Source organism: Salmo salar, chromosome ssa02 (genome assembly GCF_905237065.1).
Source record: "Salmo salar chromosome ssa02, Ssal_v3.1, whole genome shotgun sequence".
Taxonomy (NCBI): domain Eukaryota; kingdom Metazoa; phylum Chordata; class Actinopteri; order Salmoniformes; family Salmonidae; genus Salmo; species Salmo salar.
Window position 1 is genome coordinate 23,919,589 of NC_059443.1, and position 16,468 is coordinate 23,936,056.

At 46.0% G+C, this 16,468-nt stretch overlaps 1 protein-coding gene across 2 annotated transcripts in view; it reads left to right on the forward strand.

Moving 5' to 3' along the window:
• The window catches only part of LOC106577399 (hormone-sensitive lipase), a 58,978-nt gene that overhangs the window by 3,936 nt on the left and 38,574 nt on the right, over positions 1 to 16,468 (forward strand). Inside the window, exon 1 of one of the 2 annotated variants that reach the window (XM_045712926.1) lies at positions 2,830 to 3,495. The exons of the other annotated variant lie outside the window; for it this stretch is intronic. Coding sequence (XP_045568882.1) covers positions 3,480 to 3,495 — 16 coding nt within the window. The 5' untranslated portion in view covers positions 2,830 to 3,479. Of the gene's footprint in view, positions 1 to 2,829; positions 3,496 to 16,468 lie in introns of those variants that run through there. 2 annotated transcript variants of the gene reach the window in all.

The window sequence follows — 16,468 nt, forward strand, 5'->3', positions numbered from 1 at the left end:
GTTAAGATTGATTGTTTTTGTAAGATGGGTTTAATGCTAGCTAGAAACTTACATTGGCTCCTTGCTGCACTCGCGTAACAGGTAGTCAGCCTGCCACGCAGTCTCCTCGTGGACTGCAATGTAATCGGCCATAATCGGTGTCCAAAAATTACGATTACCGATTGTTAAGAAAACTTGAAATCGGCCCTAATTAATCGGTCGACCTCTATTACACATATTATAGGCTTTAGTATTCATGTTAGTGGTTGAACTTTGCACTTTGATGTTCTTTTTAGAATTCTGCACCCACACTCTGTAGAGCCTCTGTATTTTGTGCCAATGTGTGAGTCCACAGTGTTTAAATTAATACCTGACTATTTGAATATCATGAACATGTACCATATTCAAAGAGCATAGGCGACTCTAAATGGTTGTCAAGTAGCCAATTATCTCTGATACTGAGGTACCAAGGTTGTAACAATGAGCAGACATTGTTATTAATTTGAATAAGACTTTCAAGATATACTTGTAGGACTACGTTCTAGATAGGAGAGAAAGTAATTTCACTCTGCCTGCCTCTTTACTTTTCTCATTGTACCTGGGCTGAGAATGTACCTTTGCCTTGAAGATTTTCAGGGATGGTACTAAAACATTCAGTTAACCTATCCTTACTCAGTATTCAGACGATTCATCATGTTTGTCCTGCAGTCTATGGGATCATTAGGATGCCACCCAACCTTGCATATTTCAGTTGAAAACTGACTTAAGTATGTGGTTTCCAAAACATTCTGACAGCCTCTATAACCCCTCAGACTTCGTGGTGAATCACTAAATTAACCAAAACAATATTAAGGCCTAGCCAGTCAGTCTCAAGCTGCAATCCAGGAGGAATGAGCTGAGCTGCCACCCACCAACAAGATAATTTGTTCCCTCTGTTTGGAAACAGAGGGAACAACCAATCCAGCTGCTGCCCTGGTACGTACCGTACAGTACATTCAACAATGAGGTTCAGGCCTGGAGCAGACTTAGACATTTCTCAAGACTTGGCCTAGCCTACGTGTACATCTCAGCATCCCTAAATAGTACACTTCAAAGGTTCAGTATTACTGTTAAGACTTGAACTCACATGTTCAGACAGTATGAGGTGGTTGAGTGTTTTGTGGTATAGTAAGTGTGTTTGCATGTGAGTGTGCAGTAGGCTGTAGATGAAGATTCCTTTATTGGTCTATTGTACACAAGGTCACACTGAAATTTGACTTCTGCTCCCAACCTCTGAAAGACATGCAGGTTGAAGAGGTTGCAGGGTGCTGCCACACTGGACAGCTGTGGAGTACTTGTTGTGGGGGGGTTAAGTGACTTGCTCAAGGGAAGGGCACAACGGCAGGCGATGGCATCTAGGATTTGAAATATATTGAGACAAATTAGACTGTAGCAAAATCGAACTCAATTGATTGAATGTTAAATGTATTTCAATATAATTTAAATAGGCCTTCCTTCCTACTGTTTATATTTTAATGCAGTCATCTAGGTTTTCATTTGAGTGTGGTTTTATGTCACTTGTTTGTATCAATTGCGTAAACATTGTAGTTAACTTTGTTCTGAAGTTATTAGTGATCACAGATGGATTAACCATGCAAGTCTGTTTCGTGGAGAGCTTCTGTGTATAAAGTGACGCGGGAGGGCAAAAAAGCATCTAACAAAGCACTTAGCTGTTCTACGAGTGGTCTGAGGCAGGCTTTTTAGTTCAGGAGCGTTTTCAAGTGCAACGTTAACGATGGTTTTGGGAAACAGTTAAAATATTTAACGATGCTCCTACAAAGGTTCTAACGCTGAACTTAGCCATAAAATGCTTTTGGGGCGTGTCATTTAAATCATATAAAAAAATCTATGTAAATAAGATATTTGGCTACAGAAGCTATTGCTACAGAAGCTATTTCTTACCGATCTCTACATCTTCTATCCAAAAACAAATCCTGTGAAATGACGTCAACACATACGGGGAGAGATTCTGGCAAGCTACAGTGGCTAGCTTAGCTAACGAACTAGCTATGTCGGCCGCGGCGTGCATAACAGGAATGACACATCTATAAGAAAGAGGCATAGTTGGACCGTTGCCCAAAGTCTACCCTTTTAATTAGTTTATCCTATAGCTTACTTTACCATACTTTTTAATGTACCTCCAGTAAATTCAGTGAATGAAATGTAGACCTACCCTTTTGATCTAGAAAAATAATACTTTAAAATACCTTACAACTGTCTTACCTCATAACTATAAAACGAAGGATCTAAAACCTAGAGCTGGGACGACATTGCCTTCCTCTTACCAATGTAGCCTAGGCCTAGCGCTGAAACATTTTTATAGGACGTTAGTCTACATTTATACTGGTAGATTAATCAATTAGCCTACATGACTGCATAGCAACAACATATTTAGAGTTAGCAATCTAAGTGTTTTTCATGTTCCCACTTCCTCAGGTGGTGAATACTATAGCTTATACTCCAATATGCACAAAGATCTCGACAAATTCTCTGAAGAGCCAAAAAGAAATCGGATCATTCTGGATCCTATTTTGACAGGTTGCACATCAAAATATCAATCATGCATTTTCTGGATGTTAGATGAAATAGCTTGCTTTTTTAGTCATAGGCTACCGTCTCAGTTGACTGACTTGGCACTGGAAAAAATGTCTAGAGCCCTGCCGTGAATGTAAATGAACTGTTTATTAAAACATTTATCAGGCAAAATAGTTATTTTTATCTCAATATGACTTTTTGTCTATATCAGCCAGCTCTAGCAGGTCCCCAAAAATGATTTATCGATTTTTGTTAGTGCAAACAAAATTCAATTTATTGCAATATGTTTTTTTGTCTTAATGCCTAGCTCTACTAGAACCCGATAAAAGGAATTATCTCGCTCACACACACAGTTGTCTTTGACCATGGTATCTGCCAATTTGTCTGAAGGTCACTGGGAGTTGCATGCTGAACAGCCAATAACAGCCAATGTTACTAACTGCCAGGGAGGAGAGGCAGAGGTTAGGCTACAGTATGTCACCACTTGGAAAAGGGTATTTTTTCAATCCGACATCAGGGCACATACATGCACCAAATCCCCCTGCTCAGTTCTGTGTGTATACTGTGTGCATGCGTACAATGTGTCTGTTTTCGCCTGACTGGGTGAAGAGTCATGTCCCCAGAGTACAGCTCAGTGGGACTGCTGGCATGTGGCTAAAGAATCCCTGCCCTTTAAAACAGAGTGAGGGAGAGGAGAACAGAACAGAGTGAAAAGAAAAACAAGACTGGTTGGAAGTGGATGAAGAATGACATGCTGCCTGACACAAAAACAGACAGGGGAAGAGTCACCAAGTGAAGGAGAGAAAAGGAGAAGCGAGGGAGGACCAATCACAAAACCCTATCTGTCTCTCTTTTTACTTCTCACTCTTCTTTCCTCCTTCTCTTGTTGCTGTTGTTGAAGAGAGGAGACAGACAAGGACAAAACCATGAACCCGGACACGGGTAAAAAAAACAACTATTTATACTCTTATGGCTTTAGAGTAGTTGTGACCTACAGCATGCTTAATGCCTATGTGTATCTGCCTGCTCATACACATTATTTACCTTCTCTCTTTCTCTCACCCTCCCACACCATTCCCCCTGTAGAGCTCATTAGAAGCCTGTTGTGCTGCTGGTGGTAGTTGTTGTACATGATTTATTAATGCCTGTATTCATCCATCTTTAATGTCTTGGGACCAGGTGTCACTTTTAGTTCAGTGTGGTTGTTTACACTTAACTGCCTGGTGTAAAGGTTGACTGGTCAGAATGGTTATAGTGCGACTGAAACCAAGTTAGGTTCTTTCCAAGATTTTAATGGGTGATATGGACTGAACAGCTGTTGCTTGCTTAGGCTGCCTCCATCTCTATAGACTTGAGAGAGAGAATATAGTATGCTGCTGCTTTCACTCATTTGATTAGTTTAATTGATTGGTGGTTGAAGGGTCTGAGTTGTCCTCTTGCCCTCTTAATGTCATGCTTTCAGGATGTTCTCAGGATAATTAGTGGGCCAGGGGCCTCATTTATAAATGTTCCGTGAGTACAAAATAGACCCTGTACATATTTTCTAGTGGTTGAAGTATTGTATTGCAAGTAGGCTAAGTATTTTGGGCACATAAAGGATATGAGACACTTATTCATAAAAACAAGATCCAGCCATTTGGCGTTAGTGAGAAGAGTGTAACCCTGTTCATTTTTTAAATAATTAGACATAAGAATCTATTTTATTTTCACAACCTTTGCAGAATAAATTCCTCACCTTTTCTAGGCAGCCGGTCTGTAGACTACAGTCAAATTTCAGGTGACCATGCAGACAGTTGATATTTTACTTTGAAGTATTTATGCTGCTACTGTTTAGCCTACTGTAATAAATAAAAAAAATACTAGCCTCGACAATGTTTCAGAATTCGTGGGCAGTACAGCATATTAGGTTACGGGGTAAGTCAATGCAAAACATTGCTGAATTCAAATGTTATGCTGACAAGTCCACAATAATTTAGGCTTATGTTGCAAAATTTGAAATTGTGTTTTTTTTTTTACATTGGATGAAAGAGACTCAGCGCTACAAAATGGTATATCATACACTGCAGTTGAGGAACAATGGGGAAAGTAATTATGTGCAGTGAAATGGTTACTTGAATAGTAGTAATAAATATTTCTTAAATATTGAATAATTGTTAGATGCTTACCCATACATACTTGTCTAAATTGTTGGGTCATGTGAAAGAAGTGTTATAACCACCCCCCAGCCACATCTTGCTAAGTGGATGGGTCGCTTATCTAGACATGTACACATGAAATACAATAGATGGCTGTAATCAACCCCAGACACACCTGGCTAACTTGATCAAATCAAATGTATTTATATAGCCCTTCTTACATCAGCTGATATCACAAAGTGCTGTACAGAAACCCAGCCTACAACCCCAAACAGCAAGCAATGGAGGTGTAGAAGCACGGTGGCTAGGAAAAACTCCCTAGAAAGGCAGAAACCTAGAGGAACCAGGCTATGAGCGGTGGCCAGTCCTCTTCTGGCTGTGCCGGGTGGAGATTATAACAGCACATGGCCTAGATGTTCAAATGTTCATAAATGACCAGCATTGTCAAATAATAATAATCATAATAGTTGTCGAGGGTGCAACAAGTCAGTAACACAAGAGTAAGTGTCAGTTGGCTTTTTCATAGCCAATCTTTGAGAGTATCTCTACCGCTCCTGCTGTCTCTAGAGAGTTGAAAACAGCAGGTCTGGGACAGGTAGCACGTCCGGTGAATAGGTCAGGGTTCCAACAGGTCTGGGACAGGTAGCACGTCCGGTGAACAGGTCAGGGTTCCATAGCTGCAGGCAGAACAGTTGGAACTGGAGCAGCAGCACGGCCAGGTGAACTGGGGACAGCAAGGAGTTAAGCCAGGTAGTCCTGAGGCATGGTCCTAGGGCTCAGGTCTTCCGAGAGAGAGAGAGAGAATTAGAGAGAGCATATTTAAATTCACACAGGACACCGGAAAAGACAAGAGAAATACTCCAGATGTGACAGACTGACTCTAGCCCCCCGACACATAAACTACTGCAGCATAAATACTGGAGGCTGAGACAGGAGGGGTCAGCCTCCAATATCTGCTTGCGCCATTTCTGAAGGTATGTCTAAAACATATTGATTTATATACTTGGCGTAGCCATACATACGCATGTTTGAGCATTATAACGCTGCCAACAAAATGCCCTCCACCTTTTTTTTTATGGTGACAATAATACCCTTTATCCCCAACGATGGAATCGGGGAGGGGACTGTGGATCTGTCTCTGTTCGTTGGTCACACAATATCTCAGATAGCACTGGGATGATTTTGACAACTTGGGTGAATTATGCGTTTTGCCATAGAGATCAGCAATTTACAAAATTACGCTGATTGGCCCAAGGCGGGAGCTATAGTAATTAACTGAAATGTGTTAGTCACGTTATCTCAATTGGCCCAAGGGTGGGCGCTGCATCATTCGTGGGTTACGACATGTTTGCTGTATAATTTGGAACTATTAGAGTTAGGCCACAGCAGTAAAGAGGGGAAAAAAAAAGCAATGGTCAATTTGATCACATTTCTGTAGCGGTGTGGGCAGAAAGATAAAAACACTTTTTAAAAGTAAACATGCATGATGCCTATAGTGAGTGCCAAGCACTTGATTCTATATTTTAAACAATTTAAAAGTAAAATACTACAGCCCACACTTCTATGCAAAAGACATTGTTCAATATTTTGTTTACCAATAGAAATAATCTTCTGCCTTGAGTTATGTACACGTACATCATTCACTTTAGCATCACACATTAATGCAGACTTCTTCTGGGCCCTTAGTCAAGTGAATTATTGGTAGTTGGCTTTGCTATGCATGGCAGATCATCTTTACATTGAACCCAAACCGGCTGCGCGTGTGCGCCATCGTGCATAAATGTATTTTGTCCCCCTACACCAAACGCGATCACGACACTCATTAATTTGGGGACAGGTCGAAAAGAATTAAACATGTATGGCAATTCAGCTAGTTAGCTTGCACTTGCTAGCTAATTTGTCCTATTTATCTAGCTTGCTGTTGCTAGCTAATTTGTCCTGGGATATAAACATTGAGTTGTTATTTTACCTGAAATGCACAAGGTTCTCTATTCCGACAATTAATCCACACATAAAACGGTCAACCGAATCGTTTCTAGTCATCTCTCCTCCTTCCAGGCTTTATCATTTTTGAATATATATATTTAGCATCTACACTTTCATAGTATTACCACGACAACCGGCAAAACAGTTTGTCTTTCAATCACCCATGTGGGTATAACCAATGAGGAGATGGCACGTGGGTACCTGCTTCTATAAGCCAATGAGGAGATGGGAGAGGCAGGACTTGCAGCGCGATCTGTGTCAGAAATAGGGATGACTTCTATTTTAGCCCTTGGCAACGCAGACGCTCGTTGGCGCGCGCAATAATTGAATAACATAGATTCCTACATTTATTTTGCAAAGCTCGCGCACGCGACATGAGTGGTGTAGTCAGGGTATTCTTTAGATTCACCGACGCAAATCATAATCTTACATTCTGTCTTGCTGCCTCCTTAACTGGCACAGATAATAGGCTGAAGGAGAGAGATCAGAGTATTAGTCTAATCCTGGATTAATTTAGGTGTATGACTTTGCATTTTATTGATATACAAAAAATAGAGTGAGGGCCTATAATGCTGATTTTATTCTGGTTCAAATTGCAACATCTGCTGCTTATTCAGTATCAGCAGTTATAATCTTGTTGTGGGGCGGTTACTAATTAAGCAATGTCAGGTTATTTGAGACTATTTCCCAACACTGGCCCGGCAGCAGGGCTTAGGCTAGTGCTGCTGCCACACTCTGGACTTTACTTTGTTCTGGGAATTTAATTCTGGTCTTTATTTTATTAAGCGCCTCCCAATACTGCATTATGTTGCAGTCGTCACATTATCTCGGCGCGGCAGGTAGCCTAGTGGTTAGCATTGGGCCAGTAACTGAAAGGTTGCTAGATCGATAACAAGGTAAAAAACCTGTCATTCTGCCCCTGAACAAGGCAGTTAACCCACTGTTCCTAGGCCGTGATTGTAAATAATCATTTGTTCTCAACTGAGTTGCCTAGTTAAATAAAGGTAAAAAATATATATATTTTTTTGATCAGATTGCTCTTCCAATGTTCACAGCTAAACTCGGGCTCGCTCTCGTTCGGTCTGGCTCGCTCTCGTTCGGTCTGGCTCGGTCTGGCTCGGTTGGTCTGGCTTGATTAAAAACTGACAATGAAAGAGATCAGTGTGCAAATTCCAATGTTCACAGCTAAACTCTGGCTCGCTCTCTGTCTGGCTCGCTCTCTGTCTGGGTCTGGCTCGCTCTCTGTCTGGGTCTGGCTCGCTCTCTGTCTGGGTCTGGCTCTCTCTCTGTCTGGGTCTGGCTCGCTCTCTGGCTGGGTCTGGCTCGCTCTCTGTCTGTTGCAAATTTGGTAAACTGAGAATGAAAGAGATCTGTGAGCAAATTCCAATGTTCACAGCTAAACTCTGGTTCGCTCTCTGTCTGGCTCGCTCGCTGTCTGGCTCGCTCGCTCTCTGTCTGTCTGGCTCGCTCGCTCTGTCTCTGTCTGGCTCGTTCGCTCGCTCTCTGTCTCTGTCTGGCTCGTTCGCTCGCTCTCTGTCTCTGTCTGGCTCGCTCTCTGTCTGGCTCTCTGCTCTCTGTCTGGCTCGCTCTCTGTCTGGCTCGCTCTCTGTCTGGCTCGCTCTCTGTCTGGCTCGCTCTCTGTCTGTCTGGCTCGCTCTCTGTCTGTCTGGCTCGCTCTCTGTCTGGCTCGCTCTCTGTCTGGCTCGCTCTCTGTCTGGCTCGCTCTGTCTGTCTGGCTCGCTCGCTCTCTGTCTGGTCTCGCTCGCTCTCTGTCTGGCTCGCTCTCTGTCTGTCTGGCTCGCTCTCTGTCTGTCTGTCTGGCTCGCTCTCTGTCTGTCTGGCTCGCTCTCGCTGTCTGTCTGGCTCGCTGCTCTGTCTGTCGTGCTGGCGGATCCGCAATCTACTGAGTCCGGAGTCGGGGGGGGTCGTTCGGGTCGGGGGATGGGTGGCGGCTGTATTCTCTCGCTCTTCGTCGCTCCTCTGTCTGACATCTCTGTCTGAGCTCGCCGCTCGCTCTCTGTCTGGCGTCTCGTGGCTCGCTCTCTACGTCGACTTTCGCTTCCGTTATCAGCAAACAACTCGCTCTCTGCGCTCGGTCTGTTCCAACCTCTGTGCTGAAAACAATAAAATTCTGCACATGCCGAACGGCAAATAGCGATGCGGAACGCAATATGCGGGCACAGGCAGAACACGATTGCGGAACAAACGAATATGTGGGGGCGGGACAAGGAAGATACGCGGGGAATAGCTGATGGACGAAAGCGATGCGGTGCATAAGACATACGACAAATGTGCGGCGAAAACAGAATATAAGTGAAGAACGAAACCGAATAACGATGCTGAGCAGGCGAATATGCGAAGTGCGAGCAGAGCAGGCCATGCTTGATGCGAGGCGAGCAGGCAAGCAGGCTCTTGTGCGGGCAAACGAATATATGATGGTGACAAGCAGGCAGAATATGCGTGCGGGCAGAGCAGATATGCGATGCGGGCAGGCTCCGATATGCGTGCGACCGGGCTCGATATGCTTGATGAGCAGGCAGAATATGCTGATGCTGGGGCAGAGCAGATATGCGATGAACAGAACGGAATATGCTTGATGGGGGCAGGCGGAATATGTGATGCTTGGGAGCAGAGCAGATATGTGATGAGAGCAGGCAGATATGCTTGATGGGGAACGGGCAGGCCAATAACGATGCTGAGCAACGAATAATTGTGCGAGAGCAGAGCAAACGACAGGCATATAAATGCGAGCAAACAGGTGCAGTGCGAGCAGGCAGGCAGATATGCTTAAAGTGCACGAACCCAGGCAGGCAGAGCTTGATGCGGGGGCGACAGGCAGGTGTCTTGTCTGGAGCAGACAAACAGATATGCGATGCGAGGGCAGGCAGGCAGGCAGATATGCTCGTGCGGAGCAGGCAGGCAGAGCAGATATGCGTGCGAGCAGGCATGCGTGCGAGCAGATATGCGTGGGCAGATATGCCAGTGCGTGCGAGAGCGAATATGCCGTGCGTGGAAGGCGAATATGCTTGTTGGAAGCAAGGGCGAGACTAATAACGGTAGGGCAAACAGGCAGCGATGCTGAGCAGGCAGACCAGCGTAGTGAGCAAAGGCAGGCTAATAACGATGCGAGCAGGCAGGCCAATAACGTGCTGAGGGCAGGCAGGCGAATATGCGGTGTGAAACGAATATGTTCGGTAACAAACAAATATGCCGATGCGAGCAGGCTGAGCAAATATGCAATGTGAAAACAAATACAAGCTGCAGGCTCTCTGTCTGTGAGCTGAAACAAACAGGCTCTGTCACAACAAACAAACATTCTCTGTCTGAAACAAACAAACAGGCTCTCTGTCTGACAAACAGGCTCCTCTGTCTGAGAGCAAACAAACAAATATCTGTCTGAAACAAACAAACAGAGCTCTTAATCTTGAGCAAACAAACAAACAGCTCTGTCACGAAACAAACAGAAACAAACAAATATATAAATATGGAGCAGGCGGAATATGCTGTGCGGGCAAACGAATATGCGTGCGAGGGCAAACGAATATGCTTTGATGGGGGCGGGCAGACGGGCAGATATGCTTGATGCTGGGACGGGCAGGCAGATATGGGGCGGGCAGGGCAGACATGTGATGTGGGACAGACAGGCAGACCAATAGCGGTGTGGGCAGGGCAGACCAAGCAGGCCGGGCCATGCGTGCGACAGGCAGGCTATGCGTGCGAACAAAGACCAACCATGCGAGAGCAGTGACTGAAATATGTGTGCGAAACAGAAGCTCGTCTCTGTCACGAAAACAACTGGCTCTTGTCTGTTTAAACAAATCTCTGTGCGAAACAAACAAATAAGTACGAGAGCAAGCTCAAACATACCCAAATGCAACAAACAAGCTCTCTGTGTCTGACAAGCTGCAAACTCTCTGTCTAACAAACAAACTCTCTGTCTGTTTCAAACTAAACAAACTGGCTCTCTGTCTGGCTCTTTACGCTCAAACAAACAAGCTCTCTGTCCGGGCGACAAACAGGCAAATATGCAATGCAGAGCAGGCAGAGCAGGCATGCCGTGCGAGCAGGCTGGGCAGATGCGATGCGAGGAGCGGAGCAGATGAACGAATATGCTATGATGCTTGGGGAACTGAGCAGGCAGGCAGATAATGTGATGGAGCAACGGGCAGATATGCAGTGCGAGGCAGGCAGATATGCGGGCAGGCAGATATACTTATGCGAGCAAACGGAAAACATGCGAGGGCAGGCAAACATGAATATCTTGATGCGAACGGGCAGAACGGAATATGCTTGATGCGAACAGACAGACAGATATATATGATGCTGACCGAGCAGACAAAGGCAGGTATGCTTGATGCAGGGCGAACGGGCGAAATATGTGATGGGGGCAGACGGAGCAGACAGATAACGATCAGACAGACAGACAGACCAATAGCGATTGAGACGAACGGGCGAATATGTGATGTGGGAGCAGAGCAGATAATGGGGCAGGCGAATATGTGATGTATTACGAGCAGGCGATATATGAGCAGGCAAACGAATATCTTGATGTAGAACGGAGCAGGCAGACAATAACGATGGGGCAGGCAGGCAGATATGCTGATGTGATGAGCAGGTGAGCAGGAATATGCAGATATGCTTGGGAGCAGAGCAGGCAGATAATAACGATGGGCAGACGAGGTGTGTGATGGGGGCAGACCATGCGTGTGAGCAGACAATAAGTGGCGTGCTGATGGGTGAATAACGTGCTGACGAGCAGGCAGGTAATAGCGATGCGATATGATAACGTGCGAGCAACAGAATATGCTGATGCGAGCAGAGCAGGAAAGATAGCTATGCGTGCTTGATGCGAGCAAGAGCAGAGCACTCTGTCTCTTGATGTGACAAGAGCAGATATGCTTGATGTGATGCTGACAGAACGAATATGCTGATGTGACCTTGGGCAGACAGGCCATCAACGATGCTTGTGGGCAGGCAGATATGAGACGTGGGCAGCAGATATGTGTGATGCGAACCGAGCAGGCCATGCCGATGCCCGATGTGAGCAGGCAGGCCATGTGCAGAGCAGGCAAATAGCGTGCCGAACGGGCGAGCAGGCGATGTGCGAGCAGGCAGATATGTGATGAACGGGCAGATATCTTGAAGTGTGAGCGGGCAGACGAGACCAATAACGATGCTTGGGAGCGAGCAGGCAGGCCAATAGCGTGGCGAACAGTCATGAATGAACATGGGCAGACAACGTTGAACGGAGCAGGCAGGCAGACGAATATGCCGTGCGAACGAAACGAGCAGGCATCTTGATACTTGAGCAGGCAGGCAGATATGTGATGCGAACAAAACGCTCTCTGGCTGGCTCGCTCGCTCTCTGTCTGGCTCAAAGCCTCGCTCTCTGGCTCGATCGCTCTCTGTCTGGCTCGCTCGCTCTCTGGCTTCCGCTCGCTCTCTGTCTGGCTGCATGCGCTCTCTGTCTGCTCTATTCACGCTCTCTGGCTGGCTGGCTCGCTCCTCTGTCTGAAGCTCCTGGCTCTCTGTCTGTCTTTTCTGTCTGAACAAGGCTGCTCTCTAGCAAACGGCTCTCTTTGTTGTCTGCTGAGTCTTGCGCAGGCTCTGTCACGAGCGTCGAAAAATCAGTTCGCTCTGAGCTCGCTCTGTCTGGCTCGCTCGCTGTCTGTCTGGTCTGGCTCAGCTCTCTGTCTGGCTGCTCTCGCTCGCTCTCTGTCTGGGCTGCCTGGCTAAAGCTCTGTCTGTGCACTCAAGCTCGCTCGCTTAAAGACTCGCCTCTGGCGATCAAACGTCTCTGTCTGTCTGGCTCGAACAGCATCTGGATCTCTGTCTGAAACACTATCGCTCGCTCGTCTTACTGTCTGGCTCTTTCGTCTCTTGGCGCTCGCTCTCTGTTTCTGGCTCGCTTCGCTCTCTGGCTGTCTGGCTCTCTGCTCTCCTCTGTCTGTGTCACGTCTCTGTCTGGCTCGCTCGAATGCGCATAGCCTCGGGCGGGCTGCACGCCGATAGCTCTCTGTGCTGGCTGATTGGGCGGTATCGCGCGCTGAACCGGAGCACTGGCAGGGCGATATGTGATGTGAGCAACCGAGATGATAGTGCTCTGTCTGGTCGCATCTGAAAGCTCGCGCTGGTCTGCAGAGCAGAGCAACAGCAACGGGCAGATCATGCGAGGCCGGACTTGATGCGCGAGCAGACAGAACAGACCGGGAATATGTGATGCGAGCAACAGAGCCGGACAAATATGTGATGGAGTGGGGCGGGCAGACAATTGATGCTCGATGCGACAACCGAAAATATGTGATGTGAGACTGAGCAGCCATGCTGATGGCTCAGGCAGAAATACGTGCGAGCAGAAGCAGAATATGCTTGTGCGGCGAGAGCAGGCGGCAGGCGCGGAATATGCTGATGCGAGCAGGCAGATATGCCCCGTGCGGTGGGCAATATCTTGATGCGAATGGGATGAATAGTGCTGGGGCAGGCAGAGTATGCGTGCGGGCAAACAGGCAAACTATGCTTAAATCTTTTGAGCAAACAAATAGCGATGCGAGCAAACAGGCGCTGAAATATATAATCTTGGAACATTAAACAGGCAGGCTATGTGATGGGGGCAGAGCAGGCAGAATGTGCTGTGCGAACAGGCGCAGAGCAGAATAATGCGAGCAGGCAGAATATGAGGAGCAGGCAGAATATGTGTGTGATGCGAGCAGAGCAGATATGAGAGCAAACAGAGCAGTTATGTAATCTTGAACAGGCGCCAGGCATGTACGTGCGTGCGAGAGCAGGCTCAGGCAGGCTGTACAGTGCGGGCAGGCAGAATATGCTGAATATGAACAAACAAACAAATATGCCGTGTGAAACAAATTTAAAATAGCAAATGCGAGAAACAGCTCTCTGTCAGCTCGCTCTGTCTGTCTGTCTGGCTCGCTCTCTGTCTGGCTCGCTCGCTCAGCTCTCTGTCTCTGTCTGTCTGGCCATTTTCCGCTCTCTGTCTAGGCTCATCATCTCTGTCTGTCTGGCTCGCTGCTCATATCTGTCTGGCTCGCTCGCTCTCTGTCTGTCATGAAACAAACAAGCTCTCTGTCTGTCTGGCTCATTTCCAAACCTCTGTCTGTCTGGCTTAAACAAGCTCTCTGTCTGTCTGGCTCAAACAACTCTCTGTCTGGCTGCTCGGCTCTGTCGCTCTCCGTCTGTCTGGCTCGCTCTCCGTCTGTCTGGCTCTCTGTCTGGCTGGCTCTCTCTCTGTCTCGCTGGCTCTCTCTCTGTCTCGCTGGCTGTCTGTCTCGCTCGCTCTCTGGCTCGCTCGCTCTCTGTCTCGCTGGCTGTCTGGCTCGCTCGCTCTCTGTCTCGCTGGCTCTCTCGCTGGCTCTCTCGCTGGCTCTCTCGCTGGCTCGCTCTCTGGCTCGCTCTCTGTCTGTTGTAAATTGGTAAAAACTGAGAATGAAAGATCTGTGAGCAAATTCCAATGTTCACAGCTAAACTCTGGCTCGCTCTCTGTCTCGGTCTGGCTCGCTCTCTGTCTCGGTCTGGCTCGCTCTGTCTGTTGCAAATTGGTAAAAACTGACAATGAAAGAGATCAGTGATCAAATTGCACAAGTTTAGGTAGTACATCTCTGAGAAGCTGTTCTGTTGACTTTTTAAAAGGACATTCTATACCAAAATGAATAAAAATTAAATTACATATTGGTCCTTGCATATACGTTGGACAATACTATCAGGTATGCTGTTAGCAAAAAGAATGATCACCTGTAGCCCAATTGACGCAGCATAGTGGCTATAAATAAATAGGCTGAAGCATGGGTTTACCTATCTGCGTTTACCATGGGCAAATCGTTAGCTAGATCCCAAATGTAATATCTTTACTATTTAGCATGTATTGATGAATTTTGTACCAAAAAACTAGCATAAACACTGAGTATACAAAACATTAAGAACACCTGCTCTTTCCACGATAGACTGACCAGATGAATCCAGGTGAAAGCAATGGTCACTTGTTAAATCCACTCCAGTCAGTGTAGATGAAGGGGAGGAGACGGGTTAAAGAAGGATTTTTAAGCCTTGAGACAATTGATGCATGGATTGTGTATGTTTGCCATTCAGAAGGTTAATGGGCAAGACAAAATATTTAAGTGCCTTTGAACAGGGTATGGTAGTAGGTGCCAGGCGGACCGGTTTATGTCTAGATCATCAACACTGCTGGGTTTTTCACGCTCAACAGTTTCGTGTGTATCAAGAATGGTCCACCACCCAAAGGACATCCAGCCAACTCAACATTAGGAAGGCGTTCCTAATGTTCGGTGTACTCTGTGTAATGTGATACACCCCGTGCCTGTACTTCTCACAGAAGACACTTCATGTCACAATTTTTTTTCACTTACTGTTGACCGGGGCAGCTCTAGCAGGGCAGAAATTTTACAAACTGACTTGTTGGATAGTGGCATCCTATGATGGTGCCACTTTGAAAGTCACTGAGCTCTTCAGTAAGGCCATTCTACTGCCAGTGTTTGTCTATGGAGGTTGCATGGCTGTGTGCTCGATTTTTGTACCCCTGTCAGCAACAGGTGTGGCTCAAATTGCCGAATCTACTAATTTGAAAGGGTGTCCACTTTTCCATTTATAGTGTTTCTTGCATAGAACGCACAACAACAAGCAGACTAGGTAAATAGATCATTTCTGTTATACTATGAGGTTGTTGTTTTTCTATTCATTACTCGTTTTTAGTTAGCAGAGGAATAGTAAATGAGGATTGTTCTAGCATATCTTCAGTGCGCCTCGGCATACTTTTTTTTAAATGCTTCATTTTTTGGGGGGCTTTGGCAATGATTTTGCCGTGGCGTGCCGCCACCGCTAAATGACTGCAGCGGAAACACTGAGCTGCACACCACCAGTGGTGAAGGAAAACGTGTGTGTGTGGTCCGTGAGTACATGTTTGGTCAACCTGCGTTTTTAGTATGTTCATAAGTAAGTGTGTGTGTTGTCTCCGAGAAGGTTGATCTGAAGGAAATTGTCTTCCACTCGTCCTTTTGACACATTCACTCAATCAGTATTCTTCTCCTCCTTTTGACTGTCCATATCACTTTCTCCCTCTCCCTGTGCCATTCCTCCTTGTTTGTTTTTATTTTATTTAACCTTTATTTAACTAGGCAAGTCAGTTAAGAACAAATTCGTATTTTACAATGACTGCCTACCCCGGCCAAACCCTCCCCTAACCTGGAACACGCTGGGCCAATTCTGCGCCCCCCTATTTGTTAAAGCCTCTTACATCTCACCCTCTGTATTCTTCCTTTCAGTGTGGCAGTGTGCAAGTCATGGGGCATGCCCAGTAGACTATATTCCCAGTAACTTGAACTAATAGGAAATTACATGCATAGAACTTCTAAAATAAAATAAGGCCTTACTCTTTCAAATGCATTTTGCTTTCTAATTTAGATACCAAGTTTTAATAGAATTTCATGCTGCTTTTAGGTTCCGTTTAGGTTTCTGATTTACTTAATCACAAAACCTAATACATTTTTCATGTAATGTGTAAGTATCTAGTTGTACTAAGCTCTTGCTAAGCCAGTGTCTGTTTCAGTGTTGCTATACCTGGGTGTCATGTCCAGTCAGTGGTACTGGGGGCCCCTGGGCCCAGCATTGCAGACAAACTCTTTTGGACACATTTCTGCTGGACAGAGTTGATGACAATGCGCACACACACCCTCCCTCTGTTTCTGGTTAACTATAGGTTTGTGACACAGAGAGGGGGAGAGATAGAGGGAGGGAGAAAATGAGAGCATACAAAGAGCTAGGGGAAG